Source organism: Sinocyclocheilus rhinocerous, unplaced genomic scaffold, assembly GCF_001515625.1.
Source record: "Sinocyclocheilus rhinocerous isolate Xijiao unplaced genomic scaffold, SAMN03320098_v1.1 scaffold1812, whole genome shotgun sequence".
Lineage (NCBI taxonomy): Eukaryota > Metazoa > Chordata > Actinopteri > Cypriniformes > Cyprinidae > Sinocyclocheilus > Sinocyclocheilus rhinocerous.
The window spans coordinates 545736-563705 of NW_015670626.1; the positions used below are offsets into that span (position 1 = coordinate 545736).

The following is a 17970-nucleotide window of genomic DNA, read 5'->3' on the forward strand; positions in this document are numbered from 1 at the left end:
ATCATTCGTGATCCAGTTTCACCTACAGAAGAAGCGAGTATAAGGTCTTTGTAATGAATCTTTGCAAATCGCCTTTCCTAATAATGTGCTAATTAGCAAGTTTCACGATGCGGCTAAAGTAAACAGTCTCTCTGAGAGCAGCTCAGAAGAAAGGGGCGGGGTCAGCAGAGCTCATTAACATTTAAAGGAAAATGCTACAAAACGGCTTGAGCTGGAAAGAGCTGTTTTTGACAGGGTAAAAAAGGTGTTTTTTACACTACCATTGAGAAATTTTAACCAAACTATGTTACAGACGTTTCATTAAGACCCTAAAGAATCATATCAACTTGTGGAAAATGGGCATCTTATGACCCCTTTAAAAACAGCACTGATGTGTTCTTCAGAGTAGCACTTTTGAATCTTAATCTGAGTTAGAGTCATTCCTGAATATTTAATGTCCAGTTAAAGAACTTCCAGAACTCTTATGGCATTGTCTTGGTAAGTGTTTGTGAGTGATGCATGTGTTGTTCTCGTGTGAAGAGCTGAAGAATAAGTGGCATCTGGTGGTGGAGCGTCTGACGGTGCTGTTCCTGAAGTTCCTGGAGTACGTTCAGAAGCTGCAGCTCTTCATCTGGTGGCTGCTGGAGCTTCACATCATCAAGATCGTCTCGTCCTACATCATCTGGCTCTCAGTCAGAGAGGTGAGGAACAATCACAGCTTCGTGATCGCTCATGGACAGGCCAGCTAAAGCAGAGCGCTCTGTGTGCTCACCTGACCTACTGTACATGGACTACAGGCAGCGTTTTTCAGGCTTTTAAACGCCACAGACCCACAAATAATCATCCTCAAGCAAGTTATTATAGTTAACTAAAACAAAAACCATAAAAAACATTTTCATTACTTGAAATATATTAAATGTTATTTGAGATAAAACATGATATAAAAAATCTTTAACTTACTGTATTTCAGCTAGTTTTCAAGGCGCCATTTCTCATTTCCATTTAGTTTAACTTGATGTACTAAATTAACTAAAACTAAAACTGAAATAAAATTAATAAACACTAGACATATATATATATATATATATATATATATATAAACTACTAAAAATGACAAAACACACAATACATTTACTAAAACTTTAATTAAAATTAACATGAAAGCAGAAAATGTAAAAAATAAAAAATCTAATTCAAAATATTAAAAAAAAAATTATAATAGTATCTCAATGATAGTAAAATAACGCTGCCACTGAAATTTAAATGGCATCTACTGTATATTGTTTCTTATTTAAAGACCATTTTTTACTGTGAAAAATTATAAATGTGTCTAAAATAGTATTTAGAAAATATTTAGCTTCAGTTATTTAGCTTCTGTTTGTTTGTTTTCAGTTGCTTTTTATTTATTTACTCATTTATTATTTATTATTTGATTGATTGATTTATTATTTATTTTTGTTTGAATCTAATAATGCTTTAATTTTAATCAATTTTATCTTATTTTTTATTTCTTTATTTTTATTTATCAATTTTAGTTTATTTTTTAACACTTTTCTCTCTCTAAACATTTCCAAAAATGTGACGCTGGAGCACAAAACCAGTCATAAGGGTCAATTTTTCAAAATTGAGATTTATACATTACGGTAGGGAATTTACAAAATATCTTCATGGAACATGATCTTTACTTAATATCCTAATGATTTTTAGCATTAAAAAAATCAATAATTTTGACCCATACAATGTATTCCCAGCGACTTAAGACTGCTTTTGTGCTCCAGGGTCACAAATGTGAAAACCTAGATGACCACATTGTTCAAGCCGCTAGAGCATCTCAGATCAGCTGGTTTGCATGCTCCTCATCCACATGTCTGTGTCTCTGTCAGGTGTCTCTGTTTAACTACGTGTTCCTGGTGAGCTGGGCCTTCGCTCTGCCCTTCAGTCAGTTCAGACCGCTGGCGTCTAGCGTCTGCACCGTCTGGACCTGCGTCATCGTGGTCTGTAAGATGCTGTACCAGCTGACCTCCATCAACCCGTCCTCGTACTCCAGGAGCTGCAGTATGGTGAGTCCTCACTCGCTCACTCGGGACACACACAGACGCTCTGGTTCTGACCGAGTCTGTGCTTCTCTCCTCCAGCCGGAGAACTACACGGACGCTCAGCGCTCAGACATGGCCAGATCTCTGCTCTACAGTGGCCCGGTGGATCCGGCTAACTGGATCGGCTTCAGGAAGTTCTCTCCGCTGCTGGAGAATCTGAGGGTACGAACACACGTGCTCAGCGTCTAAACACAGTGATCTGACAGTGCTGGGTGATCGGAGAAAATATTCTCATTGATGTTGCTTTTATTATTAATCAGAATATATTCTATCCCTAGGACAGTGGGATTATTTAGACTTTTTTATGATTATTTTCAGTAAAACTACACACAAAAATGTAAATAAGACCATTTTGGTGGCTTGTAATAATTCCACGTGATGCCACCAAAATTATTATAGTTAACTAAAACTAAAATTTGAATTTGAAACAAGAATAAAAACCATTGAAACAAAATTTTTTTTAATTGACATAAAATAAAAGCTACTGATATAATATAGTTAGTTTATATATATATACAGCTAGTTGCCAAGGCAACATTTCTCATTTTAATTGTTTAACTTGATGTACTAAAATAACTAAAACTGAAACTGAAATAAAACATAATAAAAACAATATAGACATGTATTTATGAAAAAGCTACTAAAAAAATTATAACACTTTAAAATTCAAATTAAAACAGAAACATTATGAATAAAATATTAAATTAATAAAAAACTATAATAGTATATCAGTGATACTACAATAGCGCTGATCCATGCGATCATGAATTTTACATGAGGGTTCATATACAATTATAGGTTTTGTTAATATTTTGAAGCAGCTTTTTTATTTTATTATTACCCATTTTCATTTTAGTTTTAGTTAAAAAAAATATATATGTCTGTATAGTTTTTATTCATTTTTATTTCAGTTTTAGTTTTACTTATTTTAGTACATCAAGGCAGACTTAATTAAAATGTGAAATGTTGCTTTGCAACTAGCTAAAATAAAAGGTTGTTATATTTTATTTTATTCAGTTAAGGTTTATTTTATTTGTTATTATTATTATTGTGGTTTTAGTTTTAATTTTTACTGTAATAACTATAAAAGCTGCTCGGTTGGAAAATAATTTCTGTGTGAGCTGTGCTTCATACATTACTAAACTATTGACAATAGATCATTTACCTTTTTTGCCTGCAAGATTTCACCAGAATTTAGCTAAAGTGACTGTACCGTAAGGGTCGGAGTATCGTTCTCTAAATAACATTTAATCAAGATTTTATCCAGCAGCTCCTAATAAAGTTAGCAGCCACTGGCAACATGGGCAAATGTACATTATGCCGATTTATGCTTGCATTTGTCTCTTGTGGCTGTTAATTTCGGACCCTGCATACACCTCAATATTGTCCTTATCCCTTTATTTGTGTATTTTCCGCACACAGAATAACTTACTGATGCTGGCTCTCTTGGCGTTTGAAGTGACCATTTACCGTCACCAGGATTTCTACTGGATGAAGAACAACCTCAGCCCTCCGGTCACGAGAACCGTCTTTCACAACATCACACGCCAGCATCTGGACGACGGCATCGTCAACTGCGCCAAATATTTCATCAACTACTTCTTCTACAAATTTGGTCTTGAGGTAATATCAGCTTTATGTCTGTTAAAGGCAGGGTATGTGATTTTTCAAAAACACTTTAGAAATATATACACTACCATTCAAAAGTATGAGTTTCGTTAATGATGTTTTTTAAGGAAGTCTCTTCTGCTTTCCATTTATTTGATCAAAAATACAGTAAAAATTATGAAATATTATTGCAAATTCAAACAGCTGTTTTCTATGTGAGTCTCTGTTAAACTCTAATTGTGAGACGGTCTCTAATAGATTATCATCTGAAGCTCAGATTGCTAACACACTGTTGAGACAGATAAACCACAATAGAGTGATACGGTAATGGATCTGGGTTACGTGATGGATATTGAATTTTAATTTGTGTATAGTGATGCTATCAAATGCACCCATTATTGTCCTAATTTGAAACCCGTGGCTGAATGTTGCTCCTCCAGACCTGTTTTCTGTTAGCGGTGAATGTGATCGGCCAGCGGATGGATTTCTATGCCATGCTGCACGCGTTCGGTCTGATTGTGGTGATGTATCAGAGCAGGAGAAAAGCCATCGCCCGCGTCTGGTCCAAGTATTGCTTCTTTCTGGCCTGCATGTTAGCCTTCCAGTACCTGATGTGCATCGGCATCCCTCCTGCGGCCTGCACAGGTGAGTCACACAGGTGTCTGCTTAAAGAGACAGTTCACACAATAATGAAAATGCGCTCATCCTCAAGTCATCCCAGATGTAGATTAGTTTGTTTCTTCATCAGATTTGGAGAAATGTAGCATTGCATCAGTGTCTCAGCAATGGATGCTCTGCAGTGAATGGGTGCCGTCAGAATGAGAGTCCAAACAGCTGATAAAAACATCACAATAATCCACAAGTAATCCACAGCACTCCAGTCCATCAGTTAACATCTGGAGAAGACAAAAGCTGAAACAAATCCAGCATTAAGACGCTTTTAACTAAAAGTCCATATAATCCATAATAACTGTTCCTCCAGTGAAAAGGTGTTCTGGTGTGAATCAGGAGAGAAATCTGCACAGATCAAGCAGCGTTTAAACAGCTCTAAACAAATATGTGGCTGGATTTTGATGTGAGAGACAACAGCAGATGCACTTTTTCACTGGAGGAAGAGTTATATGGATTATGGACTCATAATTTAGTTAAAAACATCTTATTTGTTTCAGCTTTTGTCTTCTCCAGATGTTAACTGATGGACTGGAGTGGTGTGAATTACTTGTGGATTATTGTGATGTTTTTATCAGCTGTTTGGACTCTCATTCTGACGGCACCCGTTCACTGCAGAGCATCCATTGCTGAGACACTGATGCAATGCTACATTTCTCCAAACCTGATGAAGAAACAAACTCATCTACATCTGGGATGACCTGAGGATGAGTAGATTTTCAGGTAATTTCAAATTTTTGGACGAACTATTCCTTTAAGAAAACGGCAATTCCACTCTTGGTTGTCTTCAAGACAGCCCTTGACTGTTTTTCTGAATTTCACCAATATCTCTCCTTTGGTTCAGACTATCCGTGGAGACGGCCGTCTTCCAGCATGGACTCAAACGTCATCAAGTGGCTTTACTTCCCAGACTTCCACACCAAACCCAACTCCCTCTTCCTCCTCTGTGAGTAATGTTGAATCTGTGTTAACGCTCCCCAGCTCTGCTTTAACGCTCTCTCATCACGTTGCCCGATCTTTTCTCTCTCTCTCTGCAGATGACTTCATGTTGCTGCTGTGCGCATCGATTCAGGGCCGTGTGTTTGAGGAGGAGAATGTGGCAGCCGTGCAGCTGTTGGCGGGTGATAATGTGGAGATCTGTCGAGACCTGGATGCCGCCAGCTTCAGCCAGCACAACCCTGTGCCCGACTTCATCCACTGCAGGTAAACATCTGACACAAACAGCACTGACTAGAAGAAATTTATTTCCATATGCATATTTAGTATTAGTGATGCACCAAAATGAAAATTCTGGGCCAAAACGGAAATTAAAATTCTGGATGCACTTGGCTGAAAACCATAACCAAAATCAAAAATGACCTTTTTTAACTTAAAGTAGTTTTCTTGTATAACTGTATTAATATTATTGCAACATTTTTTTTTTTCAAAATTAATAGAATTAGTATAAATAAATTAATAAATGACTGAATTAATTAAATTGCTATTTAATTTTTTTGTTATTTTTTTAAAGTTTTCATTTAGCCAAAAACTGAAACCAAACCTGAAACATGTAATTTTATTTAATAATCAGTTAATTAATCAAACAGATTTAATAATCAACACTCAAAGATGTACAAACATTTAAGTTGCTCATAAGGCACTTTTTATGTCAACTTTTTAATAGCAGAGTTAGGCTTCTACTCCAATTATTTGTTGAAATATGCACATTTAAATGGTGGCTGAAATAACTTGTTTTTATGATAGATTTATTCAAACATGCATTAAATAATGAACACAACAGGTTAAGTGTAATTATAATGAATATGCTATATAGTGCACATATTTGTCAACACGCTTCTATCTAGAGGTTGTTTTTTTTTGGACATTGAATGTCTTTTCTGAGGTAAATGTGATGTTATGTGACATGCAGTTGAAACACTGATTGGTCAGTTACATGAGACTGTATTTTTTAACACTGTGTGATGTTCATTCATGTTTATTTTGGTGCTATAATTAGTAGTAAAGAGGAAGAGATGATCAGTTCATGTGAGGCTACAGCGATCTGTCACCTCACATTTAAACCACATTTATTGTTTGAATTTGGTGATAAAATTGGCAGAATTTGGAAGCTGAGACTTTGTTTCATATTAAAAGTAACAAAGCATAAAGCTTATTGCGATTATTATTTCGCGAATTTTTATATCGACCCATTCATGTCACTCTTTGTTCATTTGAAATACTTCTTTTGAAGGTCCATTTTAAAACAGAAATAGCATGAATGATCTGTATTCCTGTTGTTTTCCCCTCAGCATCACATAGACCAGTGGTTATTTCAACACTCACAGTTTCTGTTAATAAAAAACAGTTTGAAACCAAGCAGCAGAATTACATAATTATCATAAACACCGGAGAAAACATCTTAGCCTATATGGTGGTGTTTTCAAATGTTGTGTTGGACAGTGAAGGGGCTTCAAATCAGAAAGGTTGAGCACCGCTGATACAGACTAACAGTTCAAAGAAAAACGCTGTTATTCTCTGATTGCTCTCTCTGTCTGACCCAGAAAACACTTCAGTCGTAATTACATTGCTAATGTTTCAAGCCTGCAATCTTAGTTTGTGGTCTCGGGATCAGCTGAGCTTCCTCTGCTTATTACGGTAGAGAAAAACGAGACGATGAATAGTGTTTCTAGATCAGGCTCATTTATCTTTGAGCATGTCATTCATCAGCTGTAGAAAAACCATAGTGATTCTCCAGCTTCAGCCAGTCCAAACAATTAGAAATGATGATGGTGATGAAGGAATTCGGAGATTTTAATGACGCCTGTCTGCTGCTCTGATCATATATTAGACTTGTGCGGTCAGTTTTTCCACTTCTTTGTCATTATACTTATTACTAAAGTTGTAGATTCCAGTAAATCTAAATAACCTGCTAATGTGTTACGGGTTAATTCTGAGGAAATGGTGTCTTTTGATGCAGAAAGGTTTGGGGTTGAACGTTATTAGCAAAAATGTCTCATAACGGCCTTTCCTAGCAAATATCATCATATCACTGCATTATTTACAGTCAGTGTTCTTGAACTTTATGACAAAGACAATATTTTCCTCTCGTAACAGTCTGACTAGATCAAAATGATAGTAAATATATGTGAATACTAATAATGATACATATACTACCATTCAAAGGTTTGGGATCAATACGATTTTTTATGTGTTTGAAAGTCTTTTCTGCTCATGTAGGCTGCATTTATTTGATTAAAAATACAGTAAAAACAGTAACATTTAGAAATATTATTACAATTTCAAATAACTGTTTTCTATGTGAGTCTCTGTTAAACTGTAATTTATTTCTGTGATTAAATCTGTATTTTCAGCATCATTACTCCAGTCTTCAGCGTCACATGATCTTCAGAAATCATTCTAATATGCTGATTTGCTCAAGAAACATTTCTGGTTATTATCAATGTTGAAAACAGTTGTGCTGCACAATATTTTTGTGGAAACTGTGATGCATTTTATTTTTCAGGATTCACAGATGAACAGAAAGTTCAAAAGAACAGCATTTATTTAAAATAGAAATCTACTGCAACATTATAAATGCCTTTACTTGCACTTTTGATCAATTTTATGCATGCTTGATGAACAAAAGTATAGATTTCTTTAAAAAAAAAACGAACTTTTTACCGACTCCAATCTTCATTTTCAGGTCGTATTTGGACATGCTGAAGGTGATCGTGTTCAGCTATCTGTTCTGGTTCGTCCTGACCATCATCTTCATCACGGGCACCACACGCATCAGCATCTTCTGCATGGGATACTTGGTCGCCTGCTTCTACTTCTTGATCTTTGGGGGCGAGCTGTTACTGAAGCCAATCAAAAGCATCCTTCATTACTGGGACTTCCTCATAGCATACAACGTCTTCGTAATCACCATGAAAAACATTCTCTCAGTAAGTACCTCATAAATCCCCTCACTCATAATTCAATTATAACTCAGTCATAGTTCACTTCATTCAAAGCTGTTGTAAATTAGCTTGAACTTTGTCTCTGACATAAATCATAATTCTGTTTATAGTGCTCTGCATTTTTGTGGGTCTGAATTCAGAGGGTTTGAAAGACGTGAAGCGTTTGTGGGATTCGACTAATAATTACACACTGCACACATGCACACCTGTGAAAATATCTCAATTGTATGCTCTTTTAAAGAGGTTCATGCAGTATGTGAGATAGCAAAGAGATGGTTTGGGTTGTTGTGGATGTGATGGTGGCTTCTGTTCTCTCGGCTCTCAGATCGCGGCGTGTGGATATATTAAAGCGCTGGTGGCCAATCACTGCTGGCTGATCCAGTTATTCAGTCTGGCTTGCACTATAAAAGGATATTCAAAACGTAAGTTATGCCTTTATTTTCTTTTTCATGTTGAGATCTATTAGATGTGTTTGATTAACTATTATCTAAGCTAAAATTAACCTAGCATGATCATCAGTTGTCTGTATTCTCCTGTAAAATAGGTTCTGATAGTATTATATAAAACAATCAAAATAATACTGTGTAACTTTAAATAATAATTATATTAAAAATAATTTTAATGCAATAGTCTTATAATATACAATTAATTGTGGTAATAAAAAATAAAAACAGTTTTAAAGGAATAGTTCATCCAAAAATGAAAGTTTGTTGAAAATATCCTCACCCTCAGGCCATCCCAGATGAGTTTGGATATTTGTAGAAATGTAGCACTGCATCAGTGTCTCAGCAATGGATGCTCTGCAGTGAATGGGTGCCGTCAGAATGAGAGTCTGATAAAAACATCACAATAATCCACAAGTAATCCACAGCACTCCAGTCCATCAGTTAACATCTGGAGAAGACAAAAGCTGAAACACATCCAGCATTAAGACGTAATCTCTGATGGCCTGATTTTTTGGGTGAACTGTTCACTTAGACTCGATGAATAAAGTATATTTTGTTTTTTTTTGTATGTTCAAATTAGATATCTACAGAAAAGTTTTGCACCGCTCAGATTGAGAAAACCATTTTTATAAAAAGCCACTAATAGAATGGGTAAAAAATGACTGAAAAGCTTTATGAGCATTAATAGTTAACTCATTTTAATGAGCAATAATGTAATATTGTAGTGTCCAGCAGAGCTTGATTAGATTCTGATGATTCTCACGCAGCGGAGCAGAACGCAAATAAACAGTGCGAGCTGCCGAGTGACGAGGCCGGGATCATCTGGGACAGCATCTGCTTCGCCTTTCTCCTGCTGCAGAGGCGAGTTTTCATGAGCTACTACTTCCTACACGTCGTAGCCGACATCCGTTCCTCGCAGGTCCTCGCCTCCAGGTACACACACATGCTCTGGGTTACTGCTGGCTGCTTTACATTCGCTTTTAATGTTTGCCTGCATGTAATCATCTAACCAGCGTTGTTTTAGTACCTTTGATTTACTATTATAGTTTTTAATTTAATTTAATTTAATTTATGTTTTAGTAATTTTGTTGTGTTTTTATCTTTTTATAGTTTTTTTGTCTCTATATATTTTTTTATTAATTTTTTTGTTATTTTAGTACTAAAAGTTAAACAATATTACAATGAGAAATGTTGTAGCTGAAATAAAACATTTTTTATATTTTTTTCAGTTAATGTTTATTTTATTTCAAGTATTTTATTTATTTATTCATTCGGTTTTAATTTTAGTCACAGTTTTAGTTTTAGTTACCTATAATAACCCTGCATCTAATATTATGTTATTGGTTATTTTTAACTTAATTTCTAAGAAATATCTTCTCAATTGTCACACAATAAAAGACACCATGACAGCTTTCTGAATCAAACGAAATGATAAATAAATATGTAGATAAAAAAAGCACTACAAAGAGTACATTTGACGTATTCAGACTGCGTTTCGTGTCTCTGTTCCTCTTTGTTTGTCTGTCAGAGGAGCGGAGTTGTTTCAGGCGACCATTGTGAAGGTGGTTAAAGCCAGAATAGAAGAAGAGAAGAAGTCCATGGATCTGCTGAAGAGACAGTGAGTTCAGTGTGAGACTCACAATGCTTCATTGTTCGCTGCCAACTGCTGCATTCCCTTTTCACGCAGTCCTATGAAATCATGCGCTGATTGATGCATGAACACACACAAATGAGACAAATAGCTATCTGTCTCCGTCACAGAGTTTCCTATCATTTATCCAGCGTGTTTAGCACCTGAGAGCCGCTGGTTAACCAGTGTTTTTTCAGAAGAGCGGTAGAGTTGTAACCGTCACATCTGCAGGATATCTCAGGCTTGCCAAAGTCCAGGCTGTTTTCTGTGCTTCCTGCAAACCCACACCAGCCCCGACATGAAGACTCTTTATCCTCAATTAGACTCTAATTGTGTTCAAGGGAACAGCTAAATTAGGTCAGCTCAAGCAAACGAGCAAAGCATTTCCCTCTGTCTGTTTCTCTCAGGATGGACCGCATCAAAAGCCGACAGCAGAAGTTTAAGAGAGGTAAAGAGAGGATGCTGTCTCTGGCTCAGGAAAGTGGGGAACGCCACTCAGTCGTCAAAGAGGAAGAGGACGATGATGAAGGTATATTTACATAAGAGCATTTAGAACTTAAAAATAGCATGTTTTCCCATCTCAGGCCCAAAGTACCAGTGATATTTCTTTTCTTTTTTTGAAAGAAATTAATACTTTTATTCAGCAAGGACGCATTCAATTGATCAAAAGTGAGAGTAAAGACATTTATAATGTTATAAAAGATTTGTGTCTCACATGAATGCTGGTCTTTTGCACTTTCTATTCATCTGTAAATCCTGAAAAATAAAATGCATCACGGTTTCCACAAAAATATTGTGCAGCGCAACTGTTTTCAACATTGATAATAATCAGAAATGTTTCTTGAGCAGCAAATCAGCATATTAGAATGATTTCTGAAGATCTGATGAGGAACCTCCCAAAAGATCAGCGTTCCAGGTAAATATTCTAGAAACTTAAGTGCTTTTCTGCATGCGCACCCATTTTTAAGTCGTATAACTGTGCTGAATTGTGTTGTTCCCACACACAACCGTGTTTAACCTAAATGGCTCTGTGTTACGAAAATGTTTCAATGTTTTCTTCTTTTGTTCCCTCAGCACTTAACAATGTTTCGTTATTTACCAGACCGCTAACTGCTGGCTTCCTGCGTGGAAGAGCAGTAATAGCACTAGCGCAGACCCTGACTAACCCATCCCTGCTCTGTCATTTCTTGTAGAGAGCTATCCGAAAGTTTGCCTCTGCTTTGCTGGCTTTACCAAAGTCTGTCATTAAACTGCCCAAAACTGTACTGCAGTATGTAATCAGGGCAGCCAAGGTACTTCACAATGCCTGATATATCTCCTCTCTTCTTGTATGCTGTAGTATGTGTCAGCTCTGTCCTCTACGAGCACCGACGGCTATGGTGCTCCACTGCATTTTCCTGCTCCCCAGTTGCACAATATACATGTATTTATTTCTCTAACTTGTAAATGGGAGCTAATAGAGCCGACATGGCTGATTATTACAGTTGCACGTCAATCATCTGGCTGCTGTGTAAACAGAGCGGATACGGTGCATTGCATGCCAAGGAAATGCAGTGTATTATGCAGTCGATTGCAGGAGCATGCAGGGCTGGGTGATTAAAAATGCATGAGGTAATGTTGCTGGAAATATGAAATTAGTTTTACCTGCCTAGTATGAAAGTGTGAACATGTTTTAATAGCTGATTTAAACTCTAGTAGAAAAAAAGTTGTTAGAATTGGTAAGTTTGATTAATTTCTAAAACTTTCTAAAGTACAGTTCATATCAATAACTTACATAGACATAGATAGATAGATAGATACATGCATGCATACATACATGCATACATACATACATACATGCATACATACATACATACATACATACATGCATACATACATGCATGCATACATACATACATACAAACATGCATACATACATGCATACATACATGCATACATACATACATACATACATGCATACATACATACATACATACATACATACATGCATACATACATACATACATACATACATACATACATACATACATGCATACATACATGCATACATACATAGACAGATAGGCAAACAGACAGATAGGAATAAAGTTTCATCAAACAGCTGAAAATATGAAGATATAATATTCTTAGCTTTATCATCCAGCTCTTGATGCATGTGAGTTGCAGACATTTTTTCTGGGAGGTTTTCTTGGGTTTGGTTGTGCCAGTTAAACAAAGGCTGTGTTTTTCTCCTTTGTGAACAGTGTAATCATTCTTTCTTTGGACGAGACCTGACACCACAATCAGAATGTCTGTCCTTTGGAGCAAAACATCCCCTAAAGCTGGTTTCCTGTCTTGTGTATTGTGTTGGTGTCTTTGATTGACAGGAATATCTGAAGTGACGCTTTTCCTAAAACAGTCTGTTTTGCTGGCTCTGCTAAAAGACTGGAACAGAGTGCAAGTTTATACCCTGCATGTGTATAAGACTCTTTGTTTTTCACTAGAGGGGCACTTAAATTGGGTTCAAAGACTGATTCAAATTACCACTGTAGTTCGAAATAAATTAGACATGGCATATAAACACCCAACCCAAAAGCAGCTCACTATCCTACTTGGATTCCTGCATTGTCCATATCTTTGTCTAACGTGATCCTCTGCTTCTCAGTTTGTGTATCATGCCTGGATAACTGACTCGAAAACTGCCATGAAAGAGCAAAGTAAGGAAAGACGGCGATTCTGGCAAAGGTACACGGAGGGCAGAACAAGCAAGAAGAACCAGAAGCAAGGTACGATTATACATCTGATTTAAAGCAATCATACTCTTCCTCTGCACTCATGAGGATAGATAGATAGATAGATAGATAGATAGATAGATAGATGGACGGACAGATAGATGGATGGATGGATGGATGGATGGATGGATGGATGATGGACAGATTGATGGACGACAGATAGATAGATAGATAGATAGACGGACAGATAGATGGATGGACAGATGGATGGATGGACAGATAGATGGACGACAGATAGATGGATAGACAGATAGATGGACGGACAGATAGATGGATGGATGGATGGATGGATGGACGACAGATAGATAGATAGATGGACGGACAAATGGATGGATGGACAGATAGATGGACGACAGATAGATGGATGGATGGATGGATGGATGGATGGACGGATGGATAGATAGATAGATAGATAGATAGATAGACGACAGATGGATGGATGGACAGATAGATGGACGGACAGATAGATGGATGGACAGATAGATGGACAGACAGATGGATGGACGACAGATAGATAGATAGATGGACGACAGATAGATGGACGGACAGATGGATGGATGGATAGATGGATAGATGGACGACAGATAGATGGATGGATAGATAGATGGACAACAGATAGATAGATAGATGGACGACAGATGGATGGACGACAGATAGATAGATAGATGGATGGACAGAGAGATGGACGACAGATAGATAGATGGATGGACGACAGATGGATGGACGACAGATAGATAGATAGATGGACGACAGATAGATGGACGGACAGATGGATGGATGGACAGAGAGATGGACGACAGATAGATGGATGGATAGATAGATGGACAACAGATAGCTAGATAGATGGACGACAGATGGATGGATGGATAGATAGATGGACAACAGATAGATAGATAGATGGACGACAGATGGATGGATGGACAGATAGATGGATGGACAGATAGATGGACAGACAGATGGATGGATGACAGATAGATAGATAGATAGATGGACGGACAGATAGATGGATGGACAGATAGATGGATGGACAGATGGATGTCCAGCCCTGGTTTCGACGCTCTGTAGTTCTCTGTTTCTCAGAATGACATGCTCGGGTCATTAATAGTCATTTTGTAAACACAAGCGCCTCATTAAACCCCTCTGCTGCAGTTTGTAAATGAAGGCTCGCTCTGCCAGCTCCCTCCTGGTGGCCGGCATCCAGGCCCCGGCATTCTTGGGTCTGAGAGATGAAGAGGGCCGTGTTACATTTGCTACGGTCAATTCATCCCACATGATGGCTGGACAGGGTTTCAAGCCTCTCGCCAGATTCAGGAGCCAGCTAGAGCCAATAAAACATTCAGTTAATATATTTTAAAAAATAGCTTGCCCAGCACACTCACATTTTGAAAATGTATCTGAAACTGAAAAAGTGATACGTTGGTGTGACAAATCAGTGTTAACGGTTATTATCTGCTTATTACATTGTAATAACACTGTAATTTGCAATTACGTTCTAATAACACTGTAATTCATTATTTTCAGTGCATGTGGCCATTGAGGAAGGAGATCAGGAGGACGGTGTTACAGAGGAGGAGGTATCTGAAGGACCAGGTGAGACCACACTTCAAATACTCCTCTTATTATGATTTACAATCGTCATATGCATCAATATGCATATCTCTCTGCTCTAGATAACATCCTGAAGCGAGTGTTTAACATCGTGAAGTTCTCCTGGGTGCTCTTCCTGGCCCTGCTGGACAGTTTCACAGCCTGGCTTAACTCTATCTGCCAGGAGCACATCGATATCTCCACCGTCCTGCGCATTGAGCGCTGCATGCTCACTAATGAGGTCAAAAAGGTAGTGCTGGCACGAGAAATCACACACTAGAGTGCTGGAGAGTGGCCTGCGTCTGCATTTGTATTATATCTTTAGTTATTGGGTGCACATGACAAATAATGATCTTTATTTCTTTTTTCTATTTATGTTTTTTATAATGCCGATAGTGTTCATATGCATTTAAAAAAATAATAATAATACATGCAAAACCTAAAATATTATAATATACAAAAACTGTGATTTCATTACTGGAAAAATAATGAAAATCTAATGTGATTAAATGTTCTAATAAAAAATGTTATAGAAATATGTATTAAAATGTAACCGTAACAATTTTATAATGAATGCACCTTTCTGACAATACAGTATACAGCTTTAAAATATGTAATTGGCTACAAATTGGTCTTTATGAAATCCATCTTTTTTTCTTTAACTTCTCATTCAGTAGAGTTGTGAAAATGGTCAGATATATCCATACTTTGGAAACTTTTTATAAAGCAGTGTTCTTATCCTTAACTAAAACTGAGACTAAAAGTATTACAAATAATTGTCTGTAATTCAGTTGAAGCTGAAATAGAATAAAATAATAAAATAACATATAAATATTAGATATAAAAAAAAACCCTGAAAGCTAGATATGTTGCCTTGGCAACTTACTGTAATAAATAAATTGAAGTAATAAGTCTTAATTACTAAAACTAAAACTGAAATAAATATAAAGGTAAAAAGAAATATTTAAAAACAATAAGAACTAATAATGACAAAAGCACATAACAAAATTACTACAACTCTAAAATTAAAATGAAAAATAAAAATAAAAGCTAATTAAATATATTATTAAGTACTATAAGTAAGGGATCATGTAAATCCAGCCAGTTATTGCAAAAATAAATTATTTTGCAATGACAACCAGCTGGATTTACATTATCCAACTTATTACAAGGCTATTTGCCACACATAAATAAATAGACAAAAAATGTTGATTTATGTTGAATGTTGAGTGTTGAAATATTGTAGTAGCTCTTTAAACGCAAAGTTTACACAGCTTTTCACCACATAAATAATGACACAGACACGAAATGAGAAGCAACCATTATAAAATCGTACCTATTTATTTTATAATCTAGCACTGTGTACAAAACAATTGTTCTGACAACAAGACGAACACTTCAACAGTATTACCGCAGACCTACTATTAATACTGAAGGTTTAATTTGAAAGTAAATACAGTCGATAACTGAGACGTAAGATGGCGGCAGCTGCGTTTGTGAATATCTGACCTCAGAATGCCACGACTGACCAATCGGAATCAAGCATGTAATAATAGTATATAAATAATGTTAAAATAAGCTGTAATTACACATGAATACACATGAATAATGAGCATCATGCTTGGAACGGACAGCACTGTAAACCTTGAGGTTTAACCCCTCGTCTGCTGCCCTGCAGGGGAACAATCCATCGCGGGACAGCATCCACACGTACTACCAGAGACAGATGTGCAGGCCAGCGTCCGCTGAGTCCAGCCTGGACCGGACTGAGGACGAGTACTCGGACTTCAGCCCCCTGCGGAGCCAGGCTTACGAGTCCAATGTCTCTAGAGAAAACCTGTCCAGGTGAAGAAACTCCACTCAATGTGTTCTAGATCTGTCTGAGACTTGGGAAAATCTAATTCACGCGCATTTTCAGCTTTATGAAGTTGAAATAATATTTTTTGATGCCTCCAGATGGCTTCTCGCAGACTAAGCCCCGCTTATCTCAGGGTTGATTTATCGCCATGAAAAAGGTCTTCCGTAAAAGCTGTCTGCAGGAATGGAGTGTATGGAGAGCTCAAGTATGGCAGAGATTGTGTTTAGTAAAGGCTCGGTAGCAGGGTTGGGTGTTTAGCGATTCTGAACGATTCCAAGTCAAACATTTAGATATCAAACATATTTATTCTGTCTTTTTGCAAAACATTTTGTTGCAGCTGAATGAACAAAAATCAGCAGCCTGAAGAACACTTGAACACGATGAACTTTTGCCAAAGATACCGCAGCAAAAACATCTAGACCAGTGGTGTTGTCCTAAAAGAAAAAGTGGTTTACTCTTACCCAGTCACACCCAGCACCAAATAACTAGCTAAATGAATGAACGAATGTTGTTGTTTTGTTGGTTAATTAGTAATTTAAATAAATACACTGTACTGTGTAATTGGTTGACAGATTATTTTTCAAGTTGTCTACTGCGTGGCTGAGGTAGTTCCAGGTCTGACACAGGGTTGCCAGGTTCTCACAACAAAACCTGCCCAATTGCTACTCAAAACTAGCCCAATCAGGGGGGAAATACATGTAAAAATCATGGTTTTGATAGGGTTCCCCTGGTAAAAATCGCGTTCCAGTGGCTAAATATCACAGTTATTAGGGTCACTTCAACCTGCAGACGTGAAAAACAACTCGCGGCAACAGTGTTAAAGCAGTACAATTGCGCGGGAAAACCACAGACTTGGCAACACTGGCCTTACAGTAGTTCTATGTGACTATAATTTCACCATGTTGCTTTGAAATGATATTCTTTGTGAAAAGTGCTTTACAGATAAATCTGAATTTAATGTTTCATTTTATGCAAGTGTGTAGAAAAAAAGCTTAATATGAAATAAATATTCCCTGGTAATATTTTCTTAAATTTACTTTGACTTTATAGTATAAAAGCCAATTATTTAATTTTTATATATACTTATTATACTTAATAATTGTTCTCAAACAGTATAAGTGGGTCTTTATGTAAAAATATAGCTGATTTTATAATTTAGGAAGGGTATTACTGTATATCAGCAGGGGAATTATTGACTGAAAGGCTGAGGGTGCTCACACATATATTTGTTCTGTCCATTGCTATGGTTACACTGTCAAATCTATGCAGTGTGTAGGTGGAAAACAACAGTTTAATACAAATTCTGAATGGATTAGGCAATAGAAAAATATCGCGATCTCACAAAAATCAGTGAATCTCTTATTTACATCTACATCTTCACTTTC

General features: G+C 36.8%; 1 protein-coding gene across 1 annotated transcript in view; it reads left to right on the plus strand.

Annotated features, from left to right (window-relative positions):
- The window catches only part of LOC107734312 (piezo-type mechanosensitive ion channel component 2-like), a 46580-nt gene that overhangs the window by 6748 nt on the left and 21862 nt on the right, over positions 1-17970 (plus strand). Inside the window, exons 5-22 of the mRNA XM_016546245.1 lie at positions 520-680; positions 1863-2039; positions 2115-2237; positions 3498-3698; positions 4124-4328; positions 5197-5298; positions 5390-5555; positions 8035-8278; positions 8619-8715; positions 9507-9672; positions 10268-10357; positions 10777-10898; positions 11444-11505; positions 11563-11661; positions 13014-13134; positions 14662-14730; positions 14811-14977; positions 16406-16572. Coding sequence (XP_016401731.1) covers positions 520-680; positions 1863-2039; positions 2115-2237; positions 3498-3698; positions 4124-4328; positions 5197-5298; positions 5390-5555; positions 8035-8278; positions 8619-8715; positions 9507-9672; positions 10268-10357; positions 10777-10898; positions 11444-11505; positions 11563-11661; positions 13014-13134; positions 14662-14730; positions 14811-14977; positions 16406-16572 — 2539 coding nt within the window. The remainder of the gene's footprint in view (positions 1-519; positions 681-1862; positions 2040-2114; positions 2238-3497; positions 3699-4123; positions 4329-5196; positions 5299-5389; positions 5556-8034; positions 8279-8618; positions 8716-9506; positions 9673-10267; positions 10358-10776; positions 10899-11443; positions 11506-11562; positions 11662-13013; positions 13135-14661; positions 14731-14810; positions 14978-16405; positions 16573-17970) is intronic.